This window comes from Larus michahellis, chromosome 4 (assembly GCF_964199755.1).
Source record: "Larus michahellis chromosome 4, bLarMic1.1, whole genome shotgun sequence".
NCBI classification, from domain to species: domain Eukaryota; kingdom Metazoa; phylum Chordata; class Aves; order Charadriiformes; family Laridae; genus Larus; species Larus michahellis.
This window is the reverse complement of record NC_133899.1, coordinates 81844719-81872345: the sequence shown is the minus strand read 5'-3', so window position 1 is coordinate 81872345 and position 27627 is coordinate 81844719. Positions and strand designations below refer to the sequence as shown.

Below are 27627 nucleotides of genomic sequence, written 5' to 3'. Positions count from 1 at the left end.
TTGGAAGGACTCAGTTGCCACTTACGATCATTTCAAATTTCCTTGCTGTATTTCTGACTTTTAGGTAAAGTAAGAAATAATTTTCATCTGTTTGAATACTGATTTCTATGTTGTAGAACTGGTTTATTAAAATACTATATTTTGTTGTCCAGGAAAACATTTTGTATTAGAAATGTGTTCTGTATGATCATCACAGAATTCTTCTTCTCGAGTCTCATTTTTCTACTGTGAATCCAGAAGGCCATGCCTTGCACTGGCGTTAGACTTATATACAAGCTTCCTGTGTGTTAATTTCTTTAATGGCACAAAACTGGAGATTATTTCCGTTTCCTGTATTGCAGTACAGAAGATGGTACATATTGCATATTTCAGTCTGTACAACTGATTTTATACATATATATATTTTTCAATACTCAAGCCATAGTCTCTAAAGGAAATGAAATAATAGGATTGATTTCTCAATTTTGCATGGTTTTTGCTTTCAGAAATTAGCACCTGGAGTTAGTCAGTTTGCCTACACCTGTGTACAAGACCATCCTATCTGGACTAACCAACAATTTTGGGAAACAACCTTTTATAGCAATGTGCAAAACCAAGTTCGCTCCCTCTACCTTACAGCCAAAGAGGACAACCATGCAGTACAGTTGAGACAAAAGGTAGGAGAATATGTTAAAGTAAATATCAAGGTAATATTTCTATTCACATTTTAATTGTTGCTTAAGTTAGAGAGTGAAGTTACGGCTTCTGCAATGTTACATATTTTTCTTTCCTTTATGTGTTTTTCCTGAGTAGTTACTTATCATATAGCGATGTTATAAACTACCAACAGTTCTTTCATATGAACGACCTAAGCTAGCAGCAGTTCTAGTGTCCAGTGTTAGATTATTACCAAACCATAGTGTGGTTTCTGTTGAATGGCACTCAGTCGGCTTTATTAAAATTGGACAGATCTTCCAGAACACAAATTGTTTGTCTCAGTAGGAGGTACATCTGTACATCTGTACAGTACAAAGTACATCTTTAATGCACAAATAAAAGTACAATGGGAAGCCTTGCAGCATGCTAAAGTAAGATTTCTTTTTTTTAAAGAACAAACGGTAAAGAGCCATTTGTAATCTCCCTGTATGAATATATTATTATCAACTCTGTGACTGAAAAAGTGTATGCTACGCAAAGTCATACAGCACTGTAAAGAGAGGAAGTAAAATAGAGAGGGATATTCCCAGAAATGTAGTCAGAATGAAGAACTGGAAAGGCATATCAGACATATCGGGGATAGAGAGAAAAGGACTGTGGGGCTGTGTATGGGGAGCCCCTTCCAATCTGACATTATGTAAAGAAAAATGTGAAGAATAGTAGAACTTACAAGGAAACATCTACTTTAAACCCTCACATGTGCTTATATGGAAAACTAATTCAACTTTAACTTAGTATGGAAAAAACATTTATGAGATACCTAGTCCTTTAATAATTTAACATCAGGCGTTAGGTCGCTAATATCGGCTGCCAGATTCCTTCATTCTAATTTCCTCAGGCTATATGTAATATGATTTGACTGTGTGCCATCTACCTAGTTTGCTTCAAGCAAATGCTAGAATTGGACTCCAACATGTAAAAACATGAATGTTTCAGCTGGTCTGGAAAGTATTTATATAAAAGCTTGCTTCACCTGAACATCCTAAGAATTTGGAGAATATCACCTTCATCAATCCATGAGCTGCATGTTATTTCTTAATCTGATTTGTGCTTGTTCTCATGTGAGGTAAGTAGATAAGCTAAGGAGAGCAGCTATATTAAAATCAGAAAACCACTCTGAAGAAACATGGAAGATCATATAGCATAAAAAAGATCTAGAAAGAAGTTATGTTATTTAGATCTGTCCATGTTGCGCTCCTTGCATATTTCAGTAAACTGCCTTCGAAGCTCAATTACTATAATCGTAACTCTCCTTAAACTGTATTGAGTGCAGTTATTTGCTTTGTCTTTTTAAATTAATATACAACTTAAATAACTGAAGAAGTTTAATAGATCATTTAATAAATAGTTTTTACTAAACGTTGTTTTTTAAGTTACAGCTTTATGTCTTTATATTTCTTTCTGTATGTCTTCTAGGAGAAAAATTCTGTAGGTCCAGACCAGGATAAGACAGCAATGGACCTGGCTGCTGAGCAGCTGCGACTATGGCCAACTCTTAATAAACAAACACAGCAGGAGCTAGTCCAGAATGAGGAAAGTACAGTTTTCAGTCAGGCAATTCATTTTGCTAACCTCATGGTTTACCTGCTAGTACCACTGGATACAAGTAAGAACAAGTTACTGAGAACATCGGCTACTGGTGACTGGGAGAGTGGAAGCAACAGCATTGTCACAAACAGGTGGGAACACAACAAGTGCAGTGGTAATCAGTCAGGGTCGGCTACAGTTCTCAAAAGCTTCTTAGTTTTCAGGACTTATTCTAAACATCAGACTATTTCAGTATCTTCTCTTCAAGTTCATTAATTAAGGAGAGCAGAAGTCTAACATGATTCCCCTTAAATAACAGAACTTAATCTGGAGTCATTACCACCATTTAAAGGAACATAAAAATTTTATTGTCACAGTGAGAATTTTTAATCTAGTAATGCAAATGTTGAAGACAAAGATAGGGTGTGATGAGAAAGAAAACAGCCACCCAAAAAACTACTCTGTTAGTTTTTATATAACTTAAAAAAACAGTCTATGAACTTAAAAAGTCTATGAACTGAAGAAAGCATTTGTACAGCAGCATCCATAAAATCATAATTTCTGTGCAACAGCTGCAAGGAAGAAAGGCACTGAGGTCACAAAAAACAAGAGGGATAAACCAATGTGGCAAAGGTTAAATTACTAAGGAGGCAGGAGGAGTATAACACCATTTACATTCCCTAGCATGTAAATCCAGGACATTTCATAACAGCTTTCCTCCCTCTCTGTTTATTGTCTTCATTATCATGTATGATCCATCAAAATTCCCACCTGATAAAATCGTACAACATTATGTGAGAACACTGACATCAAGTAAAAGATAGGCAGGCTATCAGTATCAAACTCCTCATGGCTACTCATTTCTGCTGACTAAACACTTCTAAACTCAGGCGTTAGGACTTGCTCCGTGGACAGGTTGTGGTATACGTTGCAGTGTATGAATGTGGCCCTTAAGGTTACTATGGGAGCCATTTTCAGACATTCAAAGTACATCTCCCACTGACTTACTTGGGCTTTCTATCTGATGCACAAAAAACTTTTCTTAATGGTCTTTTTAGGTTTTGAATGCTTTGCTCTGCAACCAAAATATTCATTTAATGTATCTTTCTCTATGTAACCGGGTATTTGTTTACCACGGGTTGCAAATAATGTACTTGACTCTATGAAGAGAAGACATAGAGTTCACTTCCAAGCAGTCTTTTTATTCTTGTGGGCCTGTCTGTGCTGGACTCATGGAGGGAAAGTTCTCCTATGTCATCATCCATGCAGGTCTGATGGTGTTAATGACGGTGAAAATACGATGTAATTGTGGTACCACCGTATGCTTTTAGCAAGATTTACGTATTGTACCTAGGAAAAAACACACAGCTTGTCTGTGACTTGCCAGGTTTCATATGTGCATCACTACTGAATTTTTCACACTTGAAATTTCTTTTATTTATGTCTATAGTATTGCAGGCAGCGTTGCAGAGAGTTATGACACTGAAAGTGGATTTGAGGACTCTGAGAACAATGATGTTGCAAACGCGGTTGTACGCTTCATCACCAGATTTATTGACAAGGTTTGCACAGAAAGCGGAGTTACACAGGATCACATCAAGGGTCTTCATTGCATGATACCAGGTAAAAATTGTGACAAAAAAGTGGTTTGTAGTCTTTCTTTTTTCTTTTTTTTCTAGTGAGAGAAATGCACTTTTTAGTTTTGGTTACTTTCAGTGAAGTTAGAAGCTTAGATTTCTTTTCTAGACTATAATTGCTGTTGAATTTCAAATAATTACTACCTGGATGTTTAAATTCGAGATTTTCAGAATATCAGACTTTTAATTAGATTGCAACTTTCTCTTTCATATTATGTGAGACTTCATTTGTGGTATTACTGCTTTCCAGGCATTGTAGCAATGCACATAGAGACCCTGGAGGCTGTCCATCGTGAGAGTAGGCGGCTTCCACCAATACAGAAGGCAAGTATTATGAAACATACTTGTATTCTTTACAAGTATTAGAATCATGCAATTTAGTCATCTTTTTTTCCCCCTCATAATGTTAGAAGAAAACATCAAAACATTAAAAGAAAATTTCCACCAGTGATAAATAAAGTGCTTGATTTTGGTCTGATGAAATATGAACTTAGGAAACTAGTAGAGCCAAACTCCTGATCATAAACAAGCTGATGCTTGCCCACTGTTTTTTGAGACCCGATTCTCTTAGTTGAGTCCAAACTTCATCTCCCTTCTCTGGACTCAGTCTCATAACAATTTTGTTTTGAAACTTTTTAAGCCAAGTATGATAACTAGACTGAGGTATAACACTGGTATCACCATTACACTTAAACTTTAATTTATTTGCATCAGCCCAAAATTCTACGACCAACTTTACTGCCAGGAGAAGAATTTGTTTGTGAAGGTCTCCGTGTGCTACTGGATCCTGATGGCAGAGAGGAAGCTACAGGAGGACTGCTTGGAGGTCCTCACATCCTCCCTGCTGAAGGAGCTTTGTTCCTTACCACTTACAGAATTATATTTAAAGGCACTCCTCATGATCAACTGGGTAAGAAAAATTAAACAGTAATACTTGTGATCCTTCAGATAGGCAGGACTTTGAGCTGACCTATCCACCTATTCAAGCATCAACATCAAAATGTATGTACCTTACAGTATAATTTTTTATGTTTATCTGATAAGAATAATCTCTTCATATAGGTTTTTATCACTAGATATGATAATGATTGAATTTGGTTTGCATTTAACTTAACTAGAACTTATTTCTCCAGATGAGGCGATAAATGTTGATGCTGAAGATGATGATGCTAAATGTTTGTTTATTCCTGCATATTGGTAGATATTTAGAGTGCTGTCTTCAGTAATTTATCTAATATAAAATCATAATACGTACTTGTCTTAGAGGAAACTTCATTAGACTGTCACATGGTATTATGGTCTTTTATGGACTACCTAAAGTTGGAGACAGACCGTAGACTTTCAAATTGACAAAATGCTTGGTATCTTTATAATATATAATAATTATTATTATATATTATTATTTATTATATATCTCTGTCTATCTATAGATACCTATCTCTCTCTATATATATATATACACACACACACTATATAATAATAATACTACTTTAGGAATTTACCAACTTTTCAGGCATTTTGCATTTTCAGGCAGTTTGCATTTTAAAAAAAAAATTGTTTCATTTTGCCTGGAATGAATTCTGTACCATTGTTTTCATGTTGCTTTGTACTTACTCATTCCTGTACTCATTCAAAGTACCATGTGACCGAACGGGATCTGATTCTGTCATCTAACAAGTATTGTAAATACAATTTTATGGTCCTCAGTTGGAGAGCAGACAGTAATCCGGAGCTTTCCTATTGCATCTGTTACGAAGGAGAAGAAGATCACTATACAGAACCAGCTGCAGCAGAGTATGCAGGAAGGACTGCAGATAACTTCAGCTACCTTTCAGGTAAAAGGAAGTTTTGTAAAAAATTGTGTGACAGAACAGTCATTTCAAAATACTTATGAGCAGCACTTTGTCCTGATATTTGTGAATTCAGTTTTCTGCCCTGTAGAGTCAATAGAGAATACAGTCCTCTCATAGAAACCCTGGCATTTCTTGGCCTAGTTGATATTTACAGAGGGTTAGCATTTTCATATTTGATCTCTTTCACTCCTTTCCTCACCTTTCTATTTTGGATCCAGTAAAGGGCTGTTTTGGGTCTAAAATCTCTTAACGTGAGTAAGTAGAGGCCGAGGCAGGCCAGTGGAAACATGCTTTCGCTCTTCTCCAGCTACATGGAATGAATATGGAAAAGCTATAAATACTGCTTTCTTCTCAAGACTTGTCACGTTACCAACTTTGTGTAAAAACCTATGGCAGACAGTCACCGTGTGGCTCATGTGGAATCTTTAGGGTAGCTGCCACTGTCCAGAACCAGTGAGCCCTGCGTGTGACTTGCACAGATCCGGGTAGTTTCCTGTCTGTAGGATCCGCCTCAGTGTGTTCAGCAGAAGCATGCACTGCAGGGTGATTGACCGAGATGGACTTCTAAGAATTAGGAATTATGAAGTCTCTGAAGTCTTCCCTAAATGTTTCTTTGTGGCAGTGATCTTAACTGTGGACAAACCGTGAGAGAGGGAAAGCTGAAGGCAAAGAATTTTATATCATGGCCTGGAAGTAGACTGCAGTACTTAATACGTGAAGTATTTTGTTGGGTTGGCTGACTGCAGAAGTATATTTTCATTGAGAACAATAACTCCAACATTTGAAAACATAATAAAATAGATCATCAGTGTTTTACTAGTTCCTTACAATAATGGACATTATTTAGCTAATTGTCCTTCAATATCATATTCAAAAGTATAAGATTAGGAACGCAAGTGAGTAAAACAACCAAAAGAAAGTTGTCGTGTGGACTTTTGAGAGGACTTCATGAGGACTTTTATTTTCCAGAAATCTTTTTACCAGAATAGTTAGCATGCTTCAATGATGTGCTAAATACAGACACCGCGCAGTGTTTTTAATGCTGGATCCTGGTCAAACATCATCTTTGCTTTTGTTTAGCATAGTTTTGTATTAGGTTATGAGAACAAAAACAATCAGCAAACAGTTTACTTTCTGTTCCCTTTGTAACAGCTAGAGTTCAATACAGTATGGAATAGCCCCTCCTCGTTGTTTATTAGTTATGACTTTCAGAATGTTTTGGCTGCAGTTATGCTATTTAATGTCTTTAAAACTTCAGATCTGTGTAACCCCTAAAGATTCAAGAGCTCCTTTCAAGGAGGTCCTAGAACAACAGAGTTAGTCATTTGGAAAGTATTTACAAAACAAGTGAAATTTAAAAAGCAATGATTACATCCCCCTTCTAGATGGCAAACAAAAGACATTCAAAAGGTGTATAGGTATGCGCTTAGAAATAAAGCTCTAGGATATTTCTTTGTTTGCTTTTTGCACATTCTTAAAGTTCTCTTGGGCCCTTTTATAGAGTCCTTTTATAGAGTCCCTGTTTTTCCCTCTAATTTTTTTTCTTTCCTTCCCCCCCCACCCCGAATTGCTGACTGTCATCCATTTCGCTGAGGATGACAGGATGGGATTTTTTCTTTTTCAAAACCTTTCAAAAATGTTTTAGTGGGGTGAATGGATCAGGGTTGAATAGCACAAGGTTAGTTGCTTTTTAAGGATCAGATTTCCGTTATGGTTTTATTATTAGCAGTTTTCTATACTCTGCAAGGTGAAGCAACAATTGGAATGACTAAATAGTGGAAGTATAATGGTTGTGACGTATGAATGCTGAAATTGTTGGTTTGATGAGAGTCTTGGAAGTGCATTGCCAACCTTAATTCCCAGTATATGGGCAGAGCTCACAGAATATTTGCAAGCTAAGCTGTCCCATGTGACTAGTATTTGAACTGTTGTAGACATCTTAGTGCCAGCACTTCTACTTGGGTTTACCAAAATATTTAGTGTTCGATATTACGAGAATTCCAGATACTTCTTAGTGAAAATACCTTAGTATTAGGACGTAAATGTAAAAATTAAATAAATAAAAAAATAAGCTGTGTAATATCTCTCAAAATCAATAAGATATGTGTACATATATTTGTATTTTCTGATGGGCATAGTACTGTATAAGTATGGGAATTTTACTAATGTATTTTAGGATCTTTTAATTTCTTTAATTTTATAATACTTTTTTTGGTTTCTAACATGTCGTGTCTTTAATATGCAGTTAATTAAAGTAGCATTTGATGAAGAAGTAAGTCCTGAAGTGGTGGAAATATTTAAGAAACAGTTAATGAAGTTCCGTTATCCTCAGTCTATCTTCAGCACTTTTGCATTTGCAGCTGGGCAAACGGCACCACAGATAATTTTACCAAAACAAAAAGAAAAGAACACTTCTTTCCGGTATAGTCATTCTTCTTTTGTTACTGATGTTTGTATTTAGTATTAGTCAAATCCATTGAACAATCTGACGGCTTTGCAGAAATGCAGATCATTCAAAGCCAAAGTAATTGAGTGCTATTCTGCATCTTTTTATATTTACTAAATAAAAGGTAGACTAGTATGATACACATCTTAATTTGGTGTAGGAATAAATTACTTATCCAAATTGCTGGCTGCAGTAAATGTGAACAAGCATCTCATCGCGTTTTGAAACACACACGATGCAAGTAGCATCTTCAGCTATGACAACATAAAAACCAGATTTATTGTGTATTACTTTATAGGTTAATAACCTAATGTGCGTTAGAATTAATTTTACCCTTAGTACAGTGTGTACGGTATTTTAATATAGAGTTTGAGCTTTGGGTCTTTTGAAGTTCTTTTGAAGTTTATGGTATACATTAATTTTTACTAGACTAGATGGATCATTAGTCTGTTCCAGAGTGGTAGTTCCTGTGATTCTCTGTTGATTATTGCATTGTTGACACAGGAAAGTAGAATCACAAGCTAGTCATGGAATCCTAAAACTTTAAGGTAATTTCTATTTTTCCTATCTTTACTTTGTCAATTTTGTAGATTTATCACATTGCCAGCAAAATACAAAAACCTTATTCATTACCAGTAGACATAATAGACACAAATTTATCTCAAAATAATAAAATTGCTTTTTAAAAATTAATAGAGGAAGTAATTTTTCTGGAGGTTATAATTTTTTTATATTAAATTAAAAATTATGAAATACATTTTATTTGGGTAAGTGGGTTCATCATAAAAATCTGTATGTGCTATCGAGAAGAGTCACATGCATCCGTCTAAATATTTTTTATTGCTATGAATTTGCAGTACCTTCTCAAAAAGCATTGTAAAAGGAGCGAAACGTGCTGGGAAGATGACAATTGGACGCCAATATTTATTGAAGAAGAAGACAGGCACAATAGTGGAAGAAAGAGGAAATCGCCCAGGCTGGAATGAAGATGATGATATCTCTGGTAATAGTAAAACATTTTTTTCCATGTCAGTTGATGCTTTCATTCCTATATATTGAATAAGAAATGCCTTCAAGAAGAAATTGCAGAATCTTCCTAGACAGGAAAGAGAAAGGTTTCAAATACGTACATTTAGTAAGTGTTTTCTTTTGTCATGACAAGGCAAAAGAGGAAGTTGACTTCATTCAGTGATAAAGCAAAATTCTAGATTACTATTTTTTAATTATCAAACTATTTACATATAGTATCTTTTTATCATTTTTTACACCATAATGGTGTAGGCAGAACAGCACAGAAGCATGCTGTAGCTTTCATTTATCCTTAGACATCATGACATCTGCAATTAGTCTATGATGACAATGCAGTAATTGGTGAGATTCAAAAAAGAGTAAATACTATGGGAGACTTCTGTGGATGTGGAAGTGACAAATGATTTCTGAAAGCAGCAGAAGTCATTATTACTGAAAATACGAATTTTGGTTGAAAGGATTTGGGGACAGAAAGTAGAAAGTGATTTGGGCACTTTATATAGTTCATGTGATGGTGTGGAGTTTGACTTTCTTCCAAATACTTCTTTTTCTACCATGTGCTGCTGTCACTATATCCTTATCTGGACCAGTGCTAATTTATAATAAACCACTAGAGGGAACCAGATTCTCCTGTACATAAACAGGTATTGTTTTGTCATACCATTCTTTCTTTCTTTTAAAAAAAAAAAAATAATCATTTCAGATAACAAAGTGTTTATCAAACACTAATAATTTCTTCAAAAACATCAAAAAAGCCAAATTTTCCTTTTGAGTAGTTGGTCAGTAAGCAAAGCAACTTATGGGACTTACAAGCAGATATATAAAAGTCGTCTGAAGCAGGACTGTATTACTGCACTGTCTCTGTTCTCTCTGAAATGGAAGAAAGCCATTCTAGGAAAGCTAAAAAATACTGATTCTCTTCTCTGATGGCAGATAAAATGGTGGAAAAAAGGCAAAAATAAAGGATAACAAAATATAGAATGTCTTTACAGTGCTGAAAAATTACATTCTTAATTGAATTTCCAGCATCTTCCTTTAGTGCTGAGTTAGTATGTGTTCTGATGTTGCAGATTTTTGAGGTCAGAAGCAATTCTGCAGGCTGTACCTGTGTGATCTTTGGGTGATTTTGTGTCCTTCACCCAGAGACACCAAGCACAATCATACCTGTGTGATGTACTTCTCTTGACAACGAAGAAAGAGTTTTTACATTGCTGATGTACAAAACAACTACATTCTTCCGTGAACACAGGTGTTACATGAACATTACTGACAGTCACTTTTTTCCTCCCCTAACAAAATATAAAGATATAAAACGTGAGGCTTCCTACCTGCTGCTTTCCAGATGTTTTGACTGGGAATGTGTAAGGTGATCAAAGTCTGACAGTTTGCTTTTCTCTCCACACTGCACTGCACCTCACGTATAGGCAGCTGACAACAGTAGTGACTCTTAGCTTCAGACAGAGTACAAAGAGCCATAAGAAATTTGGTTTTTAAATACTGCCATTTCTTTTATATTGACTGCTCTGAATGATTTTTTGTTTGCAAGTCTCAAAAACTGAAGCATAGGAAACTGTGCAGCTATACCAACAATGAAGCAAATGGGAACTATCTGCAGCAGGTGATGCATTGTCTTAAAAAAGAATGTTAAAGATAGGGTTGGAAGGAACTTCAAGAGATCATCTACTCCATCTCTCTGCCCCAAGGCAAGATCAACATATTTAATCTGTTCCTCATAGACGTTTACCTAACTTTTTCTTAGAAGCTTTCAAAGATGAAGGTTCCACAACTCTAGGCAATTTGTACTAATGTTTTAACCATCCTTAATGCTGGTGGAAAAACAAGCAACTTTCTGATGTTCAGGCCTAAACATTTCCTTGCCGCAATTTTAAGCCTTCACTTCTTATTCTGCCACCATGTACATATAGAAAAGATTATTTCCTTCATTCTGATTGCAGTGCTTAATGTATTTATGGACTATTGTAATATTTCTCTTCAATTTAGTCTCGGTAGACTTCTGATCATCTTCATTGCTCTTTTCTCAGTCCTATTTAGCTGGTCCAGTTGCAGTGGAGCCCGAAACTGGGCTCTAGTTGTTAGTTGTTGCTGATGAACATCTAATTTCCCTTAGAGTTTAGAATCACGTCACTACTAAATTCTGTTTCCTATTGGCGATCATACTGGTGTGTTTCATAAAATAGGAGACTGTAAAGCCCACTTTTAAAAAAGTCATATCTCTGGAACAGTAAAATAGAGGAATTAGTCCTCTTATTTTCAAAATCAAAATGAATCCATTTTAAACTTGAGACAGCAAAACATCTTCATCTCCCTCTTCAGGTTAAGCCCATTGATATGAGCTCTTATAATCTCCAGCTTTTTATGCAGAGGAAAATGTTTTGCAAATTCTGATCACCAATATACCTGCTTTCACGAGAGAAAAATGCATTTAGAAAAAAATATTTCAAAACATGCACCCTCATCTTATCTGAGTAAGTTAGAGCTTTCCATTCAAAACTGTTAAATATCAAGTTTCTGTGTGCCTAAAAATAAAATTATTTCTAAAACTCCTTTAATTTGTTTCTCATTAGTGCACTTTATACTTGCAAATTTTTTGTAACTTCTTGCTTACCATGACAAATTCAAAAACACAGAAAAAAGAGGAGATATCCACAGAGTTAATTTTTAGGTCAAATAGAGAATTGTTGGGTTTGTTTGATGAGCTGCAGGGGCAATAAAATTACTCATTTAGCTTTTATGCTAAGATACACAAAAGAAAAATGTATATGGGTTCTGAATGTTGTCTACTGCCAGTAAAATCTTAATTGTATCATAATTTTTATTTTTAAAAACAAGTTTAATTTCCAGTTTTATAAAGTCATGTTTTGAATTGAAATCCCGCCTTACATGCTTTTCAGTGCCTCATTCATGAAGAAATAGTTCCCTCCTTACACACGTATTTCAGTGCTTGAGGTGGTGCAAGTAACTGATGCATTCTGTGAACAGCAAATCTGCTTTCAGTATTTGGAAATAGTTGGAAGTGTCAATAACAGGCAGGTGGCAGGTTTTGTACAAAGGCCTTGCTTGACTTGAATTTCAGTGTAGTTTGAACTTGTGACGTGGGTTTTATCTCTCGTGGTTAAAGGTTTCTCTGCTTTGGAAAATGCAGCTGACATGCACGGCTGACGGCTGGTGTTCAACATTGAGGCGTTAAGAAACCAACAGTTTCACAGTTGTGAAATTATTAACACAGAAATATTTTTTTAATTGAGCCGAGCCTTAAAAACATTGTTACATCTTTTGAAGATAGTTTAAAAGAATTGTGAGGTCCACTTTATCTTGGATGTTTAGTGAAATTATGTGCACATTTTTCATTATTCTGTCTTGTGTACGTCTTTGTGTAGCAGCTGTGAGTTTAACATTTTTTCATAAATTGTTGAAAGAAAGATTATCTGCCTTTGTTTCAGTTCAAATGAATATATGAGAACCTTTTGCACAATTTTAGCAAGTTAGCATGTGTCAGCCGTGCCAGTCACAAGGGCAGTAGGTAACTATGCAATATATTCAGGTTTCCTGACTGAAATATTATTTTATTGCTTATAATTTCTATAAACTGTGATTTGTATGTATTAGTTCTTGTCATTCGTCATGGACAGTAAGACAAACTAGTGTTTCATTTTCTGTATAACTGCTGGCCTCCCCAAGAGCAAACTCTTACAGATTTTTAACTATAGTTTCAGATGACAGCGAGCTGCACACGAGTGGTACTCTAAAAGCATCAGAAAAATCAACAATGGAGCAATTAGTAGAAAGAGCCTGTTTCAGAGACTATCAACGTTTGGGACTGGGGACCATCAGTAGTAACTCTTCTCGCTCAAAAACAGAATACTTAAGAATAACTGCGCTGAACAGGATGTATTCACTTTGCAGGAGGTGAGTTTACTAATTCAGTCAAGTGGTTGAAAATAAAGGTGACGTAGCACACGTACCACATGATGTATCCGTTTAAGCAACTTACCCTGAGAAAATTTTTGTCTACAGTAGGAGTGTTCAAGCAGTGACCATGAAGCTATTCGTATTGCACTTGGGGATTCGTCTTGTGGTGGCTGCATCTGTATTCATCAGATTCAGAAAGACTGCCAGCAGTGGTAGCTGGAAGTGAGCTTTCAGAACCACCCCAGAAGCTCTGTCAGACAACACAAGTCTTCCTTCCTAGGTTCTTCCTGTGGCCCATGGGGCTTTTGGAGGAGACTAAACTAGATACGCTGAACTGCCTTTTGAAGGAGTTTCTCTCTCTCTTGGCTTTCTACACTGATGTCTAAATCATTAGGCTATTTTTCAGCTTTCTGACTTAGCCAATAAAGTTAGCTGGTAGAACTCACTCTCTTGGTATGGTTTCTGTAACTTGCTGTGTTGGTACTGGAAATTATTTATGTAATATATTTGCATATAATATCTATTCTGTTCCTAAATAAAAAATTGAGCCTCAGAAACAATTATACATAACTATCTTCTTCAAATAAAAAATGTTTTATAATTGAATTCATGAAGGTATCTACACTACTTGAAAAATTTGTCATGTGCTGAAAGTCCCGTGCTGTGTTTTAACACATGAATGTTTCTAACTCCCTTTTTGTTGTGAAAGCTAATGTAGTTCACTAACCACAAAAATTCTTATTAATACAAAAGCATATCTGCATGAGTCATACCAGGAGAGTATTTGCATTCACTGAAGCCAGTTTTGGCAAGTCATTGCTTTCATTGTGGATAATGAAATCCCCAGTTCTCCATGGAAGAAGGGCACACAGGAGAAATATTAGATCCTTTCTTGTCTTGTGACTTACCTAGAATAACAGACTAACTGGTTTTTTTCAGTCACCATTGAGTACAATGCAGATGAAGGCACTAAATCTGTACATTTTTGTTATGCTTTGAACATTATGCAGACAAGTCTTTCCTCCACTAAACCCACCAGTTTTTAATATTCTACAGGATTTTTTTTAAAAGATAATTAATATATGAGTGGATTACAAATCTCAGGATATAAATATTTATCTAGTGCCATATTAGTTTGGTTACTGTGTTTTAAGAGGTAGACCGTAAATATTATGTACATTCATTTTGTATGCGGGCAGTCCAATAAGTGTCAAAGAAGTGAATTTACAGGAACAGTGTGTATTGTAGGGGAACAAAGTTGTTTAGTAAGCAGTAACTTTTCCCTGCTCCATTTCTTAGTTTCTTCTTAGCATAGGAAATTGGCATTTAAATTGAATTTTTTTTTAGGAGATATAATCTTTCATATTGCTTGAATCCTTTTTTCACTAACATGAACACCACTACCATCTTGCTGGGTTTTCTATTTTTAAAGGTATTGTATCAGTGAATTTCCTAATCCCTCAATGTATTGTAGTGTTTTAAAAAGTACACAAAAACGCAGTTTCAAATACAATGTTCCAAGGAATCTGACTGTAAAATTTAAATCTATTTTGACATAAACCAGAAACTATTGTTTTAGTTGTGATACTTTAGGCAATCTAACATTCTTTCCTTTCAATTCTCATATTTCATATGCAAGTGTCAAAACAAAACTACTGCATCATTTGCATGCCTCAAAATTCTCTTTTCTATCATGCTCAAAAATATGACTTCATTATAGTGACAGAGAAGAGAAATACAAAGAAGAAAAATACTACCAAATGAAATATAACCTTAAATGGAAAAAGACTAGTAGTGAAAGTCTCACAATTTTTTCATAATTAAAGTTGTTTTTAAAATGCAGTTTTCTTTCCAAATTAATGTATTTGCTAGGATCGGACTAAAAATTAGAGTTACCAAATAAAAAATAATTCTAACAGTTGAGGTGTATTTTCATTAAAATGTGTATTCAGCTTGTAATTTTAGGATTTTTTTTTTCTTTGTTTAAAATTTTGAAAGCAATTTTAACTGTTCAGTTTTTTTCACCTTTTTGTCAATGCAGTTATCCTGGGCTTCTGGTAGTACCTCAGTCTGTTCAAGACAGCAGTCTACAGAGAGTTGCTCGCTGTTACCGTCACAATCGCCTACCAGTTGTCTGTTGGAAGAACACTAAAAACAGTACTCTTCTACTTAGATCTGGGGGCTTTCATGGAAAAGGTGTTGTTGGCCTCTTCAAATCCCAAAACACCCATACTACAGGTGAGTTGATGCAGCTAGACTTTCTATATAAGTAATCAAATGTAGAAATGTACTTATTTTTCTAGAGGAAATCACTGATGCGATTTAATTCAAAGTCTCTGGATATGAATGGTTATGTGATATTATATTAGTTCAGTTTAATTACTGTATGTCAAGAAGCAGATCCTGAATGATTTGAAAGTTGTTCAAAAATTGACAATGAATAATTTGAATGGAGATTATGTACGTACCAAAAGTCTTGAGTAAAAGCTGGTATCTGCCAAATGCAATGCATAATTTCCCTGTTTCCCTTAAATTATCTTTTTCCTTTGCACTGTTTTACGTAATGAGTAATGTTGTCTCTTTTAATAGGGAATTATATAAAATATTAGAGACACCATTATCCATTGGATTTTTTCGTGTTTTTCACTGTAATACTAGTTTAAATTTTATCTTTCTTTTATAAAGCACAGACCTGAAAGATTCTAGTTGGGGTCTTTGCATTAAGTAAATCTCTTCATTTGTCTGATCAAGATTGGACCAGCAAAAGATTTGTCAGAATAGTGAATTTTTCAGACGAATGTAACATTAAGGCAATACTGATTTTTGGAAAGAATTTGACTTCCGTTATTCACTGGCAGTGTTTAGGGTACTTATTGTGACTGCCTGGATTTCCAACTCCTATGCTGGTAGTTTCTTTTGAGTTAATTTCATGTCAAGAGTGAATTTGGCACATTGCTGAAAGAAAAGTCAGTATTCTCTTTAATCAAACTGGTAGTTTTTTAGAGGTTATTCTAGAATTAAGCCATAATTTTTGTTTTTTGAGAAAAAGGAAATGCAAGGTAGAATTGGAACACAAGGAACTCATTAAGGTAGCAAAGAAATTCCTCAGTCCTGTTTATGTTTGCGTTTCACCGCATTAATGACTAAAACGCAATTAAAAGGTTTGACTCTACTGAATAGAATTTTTCAAAACCTGTGACAAGCATACTGTATAAATACGTGTGACCCATATAAAAGTAGTTTAACAATTACATGATGGAAATATTTTCTGCGTAGTCCTCCTGAATTTTTCCTTCACAGAGTATCTTTATGAAAACCACAGATTTCTTCATTGTAAAGAACAGTTTATATCAGACATAATGTTTAGCTATATGAGATTTTGTGTATATCAAATTCACCTTTAAAATCTCAACGTTTCAGAGATATTAGAAAAACATTTTTTATATCAGACAGTGTCTGGACTGGCTGTTAACACTAATCTGTGAGTCACTAATTATCTGCTGAATATTCATTGCTGTAGCACTGATTCAGTGTGTCTTTTCACTGTTTTGTGGGGGCGTTTTTTAGTTGGAGTGAGGAGCAAGGTAATGAATTGCATTTTACATAATGCGTTTTTGTTGAAAAGATTCATAAAATGAATCAGTGAAGTACAGAATAGTTAACACAGCAGATGCCAAAGCTATGAGCTACATTAGTTGCTCCACAGGTTAATGGTGTGAATTGTAAGCGTGGTAATTCAAATGTTACTCTTATAAACTGATTTAATATCGATTGTCTTACCCGAAATACTGGCTAGGCATCTTTAACCTGGTATAAATGGAATAAACTGAAAAAAATCCTGCAGGAATAGTCTGCAAATAATATAAAGACAAGCGCTTCCATGTTTTCTGTAGTAGCTATCATTTCTATGTGCGTGGGAGTATGAGAGCCTTCCAAAACAAGATCTGCAAAGCCTGACCCATTAAAGCACGTTTCCTGTGTGTAATCCTATTGATTTTGTAGGTAGTTTCTTTTTTTAATTTTATACAGTCTTTTATATTGCCATTGTCATACTTCCAGCAGTATATTAGGCAGTAGAAAATCTGATTGACTGTAGCTGTAACTGACACTAGCTTCTGGAGTTACTGTTTCTTTTAAAAACTGAAGAAAATGGACACTCTTGAAGGTACTGCAAGGAAAATTAAAAATATTTATAGGATATTTATTTTATTCATAATGAAGTTGAAGCTTGGTGAAACAAAACTTCTGAAGAAACTGATCAATAAAGATAGTTATGCACAGGTGCATGTATTTGCCTCAGTAGGAGTTCTGTACAATGGAGGAAAGTCTATATTGAAAAACACATTGTGATGCAAACTAAGAGGACAAAGATAATCTTCAGTTAAATTCAAGTTGACAGATGCATACCTTCCTAAGCAGACAGTTTATAGGAGTAGATTTTTATTAGGCAGTTCTGGATTGATACGCGAAATCAAAGAGGACCTGCTGGAACTTAATGAACATTTTTGTGATTTCCTGTTACATCATATGTTAAGCAAGTTTTCAAAGCATAGTTGAGATCAATATGTTCTATAAGAAACACAGAACATAGATTTTAGAGATATTATGCCCAGTAGTAAATTGCTATATGGAACCAAACTTCATGTGCAACAGAATTGTATTTTTCTAGCATCTGTCTACAAAGAACTATGAACAGATGTTTGAACATGAGATGGAGAATATACAGGTCTTTTCAAAAGTTCCTTTGAAAAATGAAAGTTGGTTTCTGAATTTCAGAACTTCACCCTTTCTAGGAATTTTTTTGTGGAGCATCGTAGTTCTAAAAATGACATTCTGCTCCTGAATTACCAAGTATTGGTCAACTGCTGTGTAGGAAGACCATTTGTGTTTCTTGTGTATAGTAACACTATCCAAGAGAACAGTTATCTTGATACAGGGATTATTGACTGTAGTAGGACCTGTTGTAAGATGAAGGTGCAACCAGACATATAGAGCACATATTAGCAGCTGAGGCAACCTTACTGCATTACTAAGCAATGCATTTCTTTCCTAGTATTTATAAAATTGCTACTGGGATCTCCATATCTATCTTCCGTGTAAATCTATGCTGTTGCAGTGGCCTTCATGTATGATACAGCACTTAAAAGATCGGTCATTTTGTAGAAATCCCTGTTTACCTGTAACAGGTTCATGCTTTGAGTCACCAGTAGTCTTTCATCCCTTTATACTGCTGTCATGCACTGTGTGAGGGGATGATTGGTGGAAAGGACGAAGGGCAAATTTTCCATTTATAATCTTTCACAGGGACATTAGTCTCAGTCTTTAATTCAGGTAACTGCCCAGTTCAATAAGTGACTTTCATATAAGTCAAGCTGTTTGTCTCCTGAGTCTCTTTCCTAAAACACACACAATATTCTTCACAAAATGAAACTTTGTGCAAATGGTAAGGACATTATCCTTTCATTTAAACATTTCATTTCCTTTCATTTAACTAAATTGCTAAGACCCAAATTGACTTTTTGTGGCATTGGTTCAAGGACTAGGAGACCAGGAGATCATTCAAGTGGATTTCAGGATGTGTAGACCCTGCTAAAGAGCTGAAGAAAAAATAATGTTTTTCTTCAGGCTTGTTCCACTTCGTCAGACAGAAACAGCATGTTGTTTCCTGTGTGTATATTTTCTAATCACTTCTTAATTGTACTTCCAATTCAGGCACTAATTTTAACAACGCTATTTAGATACTAATTTTAACAGGGCTATCTTGAAATTTCTTTTGCTACCTCCAGCTAATTAGGTTACTGTCTATTAGTTTCCAGCATAGAATCTTATTGGGCCGTCACTATGGAAAACTACTTACAAATTAGCATTGTGGTTTGTCAAAATGTGCTCCATTGAATTCTTTGACTCTCTCTCCTATTCCAGATCTTGGGTCTTGTGGTCAAGATACCAAATCCTGTTTTAAGCAGCTATGACATTTTTGTCCTATAGTGAGTCCAAAGGTGGCTGCAATAAACTAGAACTCAAAAAAAATTGTTTGGCATTTGAAAAATATCTGACTCATTGAGACTGGACACTTTCTTGCCATCATAGTATGGCCCAGGACCTGACCTATCTCCTTCCTTTAAGGCACCTGGACACAAATGGCTTGAGTTTTTCTGGTTAAGTTTTATTTTTTTATTTTTCTCATTTTCGGGTTATTTTTTCCTGAATTCTGTTTTTTGTTATTGGTTGTTTAACTTTTTTAAGTCTTAAGACAATCTTAAGTGGACTGTCTGTGTAACTGCAGTAGTTTCTCAGAGCATCATACCTCCTCATCTTGGTTTCTTTTTCACCACCCTCTGTTTTTAAACTGTCTGTTTCCTCTCTGGCTTTGCTTTCATCCAGTCTTTTGCAGCTGCTTCTCTCTCTCTGAAATACGGCCCTTCTCCGTGTCTCCAGCAACTTAAGCAGCATCAGTAACAACTTGAAAATTATTGTGTTTCTGAGATCTGTAGAGTAGTCAGTCATCTGAACTACATGTGTGTAAAGGATTATTCGGAGGTTTTCAGAGAAGGAATTGTGGTTCCCACAACAGTGCAGCCCCCCCTCCTACAAGTTACTTAAGCATGTGGGAAGACACTTCCTGAAGTTACCTACTGATGAAGGAGCAGGTAGACTTTCACTAGGGAACAGGAACATTGCTTTTCATAAGTGGAGATCCCTTGACGTGTCTTATCCAAGTGTGCGTGCACTTGTCCAGTCTCTTTCCTCTTTTCTTTATGCCATTAAAAAGGTCATATTCTGGGCATTGGGTACATGAAGGACGTGTAGATTGTGTCCATTGATGTCTGTAAATGCAGCAAAGTGCATGAACGCTTGCGTCTTTTGATATATATATGCTTTCAGTAAATGGGCAGTATATCTCGAGGAACCTCCAGTTATGGGTAAGTAACCTTCCCTTACTGGAATGACGAAGAGCTGGCTGAGTATGGTTTTTAACTTACTTTTGTTAAAGAAACAGTTCTATCTGTTCTCTACACTTCTTTTAAAAAGGCTGAAATTTGCCAACAAGTAGCACAAATTTAGACATGTTACTTCTTGTTCTGAGTGAAGGGAAAACATCATCATCTCCATTCTGTTTGTATTGATCTCTGCCTAGTGATGAGTGTAAGTAGTAACCATGGGGTAACAGACTCTTTCAGAAGTTCGGCTTTGTGGAGTGGAACATAAGAGAACATTGCTGAGTGCTGCTCTGGTAATGAACATCTGAGCATTTTTTGTCATCAAAGGAATGGCTTTTTGAACTTTTCATAGACAAACCATGACACTTTCAATGCTCTGCTTTACATAATAAGCTTTTTATTTTGCTATTATTTGTATTTATAAATTTACTTATATTTTAATGTATTCCATTCTTTTTATGACTCTAGCTCCTGCTTCTTTAGAATCTTCAAGCAGTATAGAACAGGAAAAATACCTACAAGCCTTACTGAATGTGATATCCGTCCACTGCAAAATGAATGGCAGTAATACCCTCACTGTTAGACCAACAATTGCTCTGTCTCCAGGTAAAATTGGTTTATACAGTGTTTTTCTATGGCTAAGGTGAAAAGTGAGTTTTCTCTGCATTGGTGTTAGTTCAATTTGTCCCATATGAATTCTGTTGTTTGTTGTTGCCCTTTCCAGATAGTTTATTCGCTCTTAGTTTCAGTGGGTGTGTTTTCTGTATGTAAAGGATGTTTATAATCTTTCCCAAGGTATTTTTCAGTATTCTTAATCTGACAGAAATTATTATCCCCCTGTGGTCATAGTTTTTGATTAAATTCTCTTCAGTATGATGAGCCAATCTTGCGGCATTAGTAATTTATTACAATTCTGGAACAAATAAAATAAAGTTCTCCACAATATCAAGATGCTAAATCTTTCCAGGGCTTTTCTAATATCAAATGCAACGTAATATAACAGAATCAAAAGCAAAGATGCACTTTAAGGTCTTTTATAACAAATTAAGCATATTGAAAACTGTATCTTGAATAAGACACTGCCAAAGTGAAGAGAATGCAAAATACTACTCTATTTCATATAATGAAATATTAGATTGCAAGCTCAGATTCTATATGAACAGATGCACTATTTAGCTACAATAGCAATGGAAGGTATATAGGCATTTTCATGGGTGTTACATACTCATAAAGGACTGTTAATGTCAGTTCCAAGTAGAGCTTTACTTGCAGCGAACACTCTTCCAAAATACACTATTTGAGTTACGCATATGTGGAACCATGAAGAAATGAATCCATGCTTTATTTCAGTTATTTTGTGATGAAAACTGGTAAGGTGTGAAGGTAACTCCAATGTCTTAGAAAGAGGAGTATGTGACTTGAAATTGTGTCTGTCTTGTGCTGTTGGTGGTAATTGGCCTAATATAGCCAAACAGTGGCTTTTCTTGTAAATTAACACCCTTCCCAAAGTGCTCGTGCTTTGCTTCATTTATTGTAAAATATGTTGATTGCTTAGCTGTATCTAACATCTCCATGCTGTTGCCAATGTATACGTGTGTCTTAAAAAATAAATCTGAAGTACAAAATTGGCAAGAATTAGCTGTATTGTGTGACAAAGGGCATTTTTATCAGTTATATTAAGTGATAGTCTGAGTGACACTGTAGTTTTTTAATCTTCTATTCTTTTTTTGGCTGACTTTAGGCACTGAAAGGAGGGCTTCAAGAATGTCTACAGTGTTTAAGCAGGTAGTGCCAGGACATTTGGATGTAAATCTGTCCAATAGCTTTGCTCGAGGAGGTTAGTAAGACTAGTTCAAAGTCTATTATTTGAAATAATAAATGCTAACAAAATTTTAGTGAAATAAAAATAATTGCACTGCTTACCCATTCATTACTCTGTGAAACAACAAAACAGAAATTACAGATTAGCCTCAGTCCATAACAGCATCTAAGTATCTAATTTCTGTCTAAGACCCTTACTTACCATTGAAATAAAGCTTGTTTCTTGTTGGAAATTAGTGGAAAATTAAGCACTCATTTAGGAATTACGTTTCTAAATACTTTTTGATTCATCCCTTTTTTCAGTTTGTCTAAAATGTATGGCCTGAAAATGCGTATTTTATGTCAGGATTGAATGCACTTTAGAATCTCCAATTACAGATCATTCGGGCATTTGGCTGAAGATTAGCTGGTGCTTCATAAAGTTACAGATAATCTTTCTGAATAATTTTACTCTAGGTAAAGGAGGGAGTTCTGTGACCAAGCTGTAATAAGTAGGGAGATAAAGTGTGGTCTTTGGAAATAGTTATTCTTAGGTACAAGGGCTCATCAGTGTCATTTCTACAAGAAGCTTTCATTCTGTGAAGTGGATTCCAACTACTTTTACTCTTCTAGTCTGATGAAATTGTTATGATTTTTGTACAATTCGTGCATAAATTAGTGTATCAAATTCCTTAAATATATATTTGTTAGGATAGGGATTATTTTCCAAAAGGGAACATTTTATGTTTTGTTTATAACTTTTTAGCCCCAAAGGCTGCTCTTACAATTATTTCTAAGCATCTAAAAGTTGCTTTTCTTCCTTTTTGACTCCTTCGAGCTTTGTGAGCAGTGCATTAACCATCTTACGGCAAATGCAGCTCAGATTTTCAGAGGTGAGGGTGAGAAAGGCTGTAAAATACCTCATCTAAAATTAGTTAGACCTACTTTGACCTGCTGAGGTCCATTCCAACCTAAATTGTTGTGTGACAGAAAAACTGTAGCTTCATGTGGGGAAGAATAAAGCAATTTTGTAGAGAAAAGCTTTCAAAAGAGATTGGAGGAATGAAGAAGGCAGGAGGGAGGGAGAAAGGAAAGAAGAAAGGAAAATACTCAGACCTGTATAGAGAAGTTATGTCAGAATTGTAGCAGAAGGGAAGAGAAGAAGGGCAGTTAAATGGTCATCACGGAAGGATGGAAAATTCTGTGCATTTTCACTAATCATAGTATATGCATATTTCATATCTAAATGTTCTGTATGTGCTCTCTGCTCACTGTCTTGTTGTTTATAGTGCATGGAGACGAAAAAACATAGTGATTTTAATTGGATGGGTAAAATGGCTAGGCATGTAAGAGAACAGGAGTTAATAGTGTCTGAAATTGGTAGATAAATTGGTGGCTGTGCTCGGCTTGACTTCGTACTGAAATAGCGAAAATGCTGGATAGCTGACAGCAGACGCTTGGTTGTATTCCATCCTTTCGTGTTGGGACAAAAGTGCCAACAGCAAAGTGGTGCTGAGGGGCAGTGAAGGTGCTCCAGATAAGTAAGGGAAAGCTTGCTGGTTGACTGTGTGGAAGTTGTCTTTTGAAGATAAAAGGATTACTGAAATAACTATTGCTGGTTTCTGGGGTTAGAGTTTGTGGTAAGTGTGATGGGATGAATTTGTTGCTACTTAGTGAAGAAAAGAGGAGTCTCTAGGCAGTATTAGGTCACAGGCATGTTGTTTTGCTGGACGTTGAAGTCTCTTGGCTAAATTTCAGCAGTAATCAGGAAGAGGGCAGAGAAGTTATCTTGCGTCTTGCTGGATTGATGCCACACCTGCTCTAGATATCTGAAAGGTGTAATTACAGCCCAGTATCTGCAGTCTATTCACGGTTCAGCAGGACGCACGAGGACTTTGCTGAAACATAAGAATGTTTGACAAGTACAATGGGAGCCCTAGTGAAGGCGAGAAATTGACAGGGTAAGAGAGAACAGGGAAAGGGAATATCTCCCTGTAGAGAAGTAAACACTAGGGTTCTTAGATTAGCTAACAGAATTCTTTGAGAAGAAACTCTAAAAATACACAAAGTGTATAGAATCTCTGAAATTCTTGTTCTCAAATAAATTGATTCACGTGATTTATTTTTGCAAACTTTTTTCCTACTTTTTCACAGCTAGTTATATTTCATATGTGAAGTAGTGTCACAAGACTATGCAGGACCAAAAATACAGGGTTGTGGTCAGGTGAAAAAACAGATTTATTTTATGCAGGCAGTCTAAAAATGGTGATTTCTCTCTCCTTCATATTCCTAAGAATAATTCAAAAGGAAGAAAAAAACCAATGAGGTTAGCTAGTTACTTTATCATAGTAAGCATGTATACATATACATGTATAATACAATAGCAGTATTTTTGTGGTTTTAATTCTTAATACTTCTCAATTGTCCTAAATATTTGTGTCTGTGTCAGATACAGTTTTTTACTTTATCTTGAACATTGTAACAAAGTAGTTGCCTAAAGCCCAGTTAAGTTTTTTCTGATGTGAAATATTTGGCCAAATACTTATATTTTATAACATATTTTCATTCTTGGACCCTTTTTTTTTGGCAATACTTTGGTTGATATCATTCGTAAGAATTGTAAGTGCACTAAAAATACATACCTTTTCTTCCTACATTACTTTATAAATATAGTGTTTACAGAACAGCACTTCTTACCTGGCATTGTTGTGTAATTTAGTAGAATAAAATGTTTTCTCAGTATGATTTGCTGCTGTTGGAAAAATACTAGGATATTTATAATTAATAAATACAGACTCAGCTCAGACACTTATTTTTAAAAGCAGGAGACATTAATGCTTTTGAGTATGTCTTAATAGAATATTTAGTTTTTAAAATGTTGCTTGTGTTGATGTGGCTTTTGAGCAAAAAATACACCCTCAGATAAGCATATAAGGCTCCCGCTGAAAATGAGAATTTTTGCATGAGAGGAGGAAATCTCTGTGTGATAGATATTACATGTTTTCTAAATTATATACTTTTACACAGTCCTTTAAAAATGTTTGTAGGTGTATAAAAGTAACATCTGTCTTGCACTCTGATTTGATTCTGAGGTCCATCAAATTATGTACCCAAAATAGACTAAAATAGTTTGTTAAAAAAGCACTGAGGTTTGGGATTTTTAGTTAAGCTAGCTTTCTGCTGGATAAAAGCTTTCAATAAAGTTTTGAGCAGAATTATTTAATCGTTACATTTCCTTTGGTATTATAATTATCGAAAAATACATGATGGCTGTGCTACATGTTTGAAACTATTGCAATGACAATGAAAATTACTCTCTTTTGATAAATGGATACTTCCTTGATAAATGGATACTTCCTTCCCATTTTATATTGGTTTTCTGGCTTGATTGATGTTTTGTCCTGTGATGACTAAGATTTGTGCTGTCTGATAAATCATGTACTATAAAGAAATTCGATATATACTAGATCTTTGGAAATTAATAAATAACCCTTTTCTTTTCTCCTGCAATGTGTCTCGCTGCAATGTGCATTCCATTCCTCCTCCTTCTGTCTTAACTGTTATCTACCAGTGCTTGGGTACAGAGATAAATGTTTCACTCATTCAAATTCCAAATCAGCAACTAAGGGAAGAGTCCATCAAGGTACTGTATTCTGTGTCCTGAAAGCACATTCTTTTCTACCATCTCCATAACTACTGCAATATCTTAATACATGCTAAAGTGATACTGACAGCCTCAATTCTTCATTAACAAAATTTTTGTTTCTTAGTTCAGCGTTGTGTTGTTTCATTTTGGGGCTTTTTGGCCATTGATTGTATGATGCAGTGACAGTGATTAGTCACACACTTCACCGTGTTGTTCTTTAGTAATGTTATGATTTAACACAAAGCGATGTGTAGAAAACTTTCTGTGTGAAAATTTTAAACAGCAGAAAATTTATTCTGCAAAAGAGCATTTAGTATTCCTACTGCTTTAGTAAAATAGCTAAGAAATACTGTTACATAGTCAATGAACTTTCTTTCCAAAATTTTTGTTAACGTTAGCAAACAGGGAAAAATTTACATCTGCCAAATTAGAAAGCACAATAATATGATCTATGCCAAATAATAAAGGCTAGATACTGCTAACAAAAAATATGGCAAAAAATACTAGGCAAATTAGAATAGAAACAGAATAGTGTCTTTTAATCACTGTTATCCGTCACTGGTAAACATGTTCATCTGCATGTATTTGTAACCAGTTTTGTTGGTTTTGACATCCTAGAGGCACTAATGGTGGCCTGCATTTGTAAAATGTTAGAAGGTGTGACTGTGTATTTTTGTATACATTGTCTTTGGGGACAGATGTCTGTGTTGGATCTAGCATTTTTTCATAACAAATGTAAAAGGAATTATTAAATGCTTGCTGTGATTTCTGCTTGCTAAAGTCTATTATTTCATCTGTAGTAGTTCAGATGTGGAACAAAAGTTTACACTAAACATACTACTTTACTATGTGAGATATTTTACAAAACTGGCTGTCTTTGAAGTGGAGACTGTTGCAAACAGTTACAATTCATAAGTTCCTAGCCAGCCATTCTCAGTTAATCCTATTCGTTTGCTCACATCTAAGGCAAGCAGCCAGACAGGCAGACAAGCTAAACTGTACAGACGAGTCCCTGTTGAGGATTACTGTACAGAACTATTCTTTAATAGAAACATAATCCTGCTTTTAAAAAATAGAATAAAACTTATTTTGCTCGTTGAGCTATCTCAGTGGAATTTTACTGTTATCTGCAGCTTTTTTCTTCTATGCAAGAAATGTTAACTATGCATATTATTGGATTTTGCTGGAGGGCTTTTTGGTACTGTATCTATAAATTTCTACTACTATGAGGTATTTCTGGTGCCTCTTTTGGATATCTTGCTTCACAGATTTATGGACAACAGTCTCTTCTGATAATGCGATTTACTGCACATTGGGTTAAAGAATTTCACACTGCCATTTGAACTCCAAATTTAGTATACTTTAAGGGATTTGATTTTCAAGTAGTGCTATTTATATTCTGAAAATCAAGTACCTTTCACATACCTCACATTGGACACACAGAAGCAGTCTCCCACAACATCATTGTTATTAACTAAGGCACAAGAAACAGAAAAATATTTACTGCTTGTCTTTTCTTTTGCTGGCTAAACAGACCTTGGCAATCTAGTTTATCACTACTTTGCGTATTTTGAAATCAAAAAACTTACTTAAGCGTGATCAGATCACAGCACGTCTGCATGCTGTAGGAATTTCCTCCTCTGGAAATGACAATATAGCTGCATCAGCAAGGTACAACATGCAAACTAAAAATGCTGTTGAGAGGCAGAGGATATTAGGTTGGTACAATGCCATTCAAATATTGCTGTGCTGCTTTCAGAGGCAAATCCGTGGTTCCACATCACACTGTACTGATTCAAACTCATGTTGTTGCTAGCTTTGGGATTTCTGTACCATGCCCTGCTGCCAGAGGTATGGCAATCTAACTGCCAGACTAAAACTGTAAGACCGTGGTCTTCTAGGCATTCTTCTCTCTACTCATACATCTGTACAGTAGTCACAGCTGCTAGAATAGAGTCATGAAACACACAATTAAAAAAGAACTTCCTTAAATTCATTTTTGTTTCTAATTGTCCATTAGAAATGAACAATTAAAACCTAAAATTCATGGCATTCTGCATTTTAATCATGGCATTTGAAGAGTAAACATGGAAAATACTTTATCCTGAAGTGTGATATTTGA

The 27627-nt window shown here is 35.2% G+C and overlaps 1 protein-coding gene across 4 annotated transcripts in view; it reads left to right on the top strand.

Annotated features, from left to right (window-relative positions):
• Window positions 1–27627, top strand: part of SBF2 (SET binding factor 2) — a 269535-nt gene that overhangs the window by 208918 nt on the left and 32990 nt on the right. The window contains exons 18-30 of one of the 4 annotated variants that reach the window (XM_074585937.1): window positions 486–656; window positions 2113–2375; window positions 3674–3846; window positions 4111–4184; window positions 4575–4770; window positions 5568–5695; window positions 7959–8134; window positions 9017–9162; window positions 12917–13115; window positions 15160–15356; window positions 20528–20665; window positions 21801–21896; window positions 25431–25502. In XM_074585937.1, coding sequence (XP_074442038.1) covers window positions 486–656; window positions 2113–2375; window positions 3674–3846; window positions 4111–4184; window positions 4575–4770; window positions 5568–5695; window positions 7959–8134; window positions 9017–9162; window positions 12917–13115; window positions 15160–15356; window positions 20528–20665; window positions 21801–21896; window positions 25431–25502 — 2029 coding nt within the window. The remainder of the gene's footprint in view (window positions 1–485; window positions 657–2112; window positions 2376–3673; window positions 3847–4110; window positions 4185–4574; window positions 4771–5567; window positions 5696–7958; window positions 8135–9016; window positions 9163–12916; window positions 13116–15159; window positions 15357–20527; window positions 20666–21800; window positions 21897–25430; window positions 25503–27627) is intronic. The other 3 variants (XM_074585939.1, XM_074585938.1, XM_074585940.1) reach the window with 3 other exon arrangements.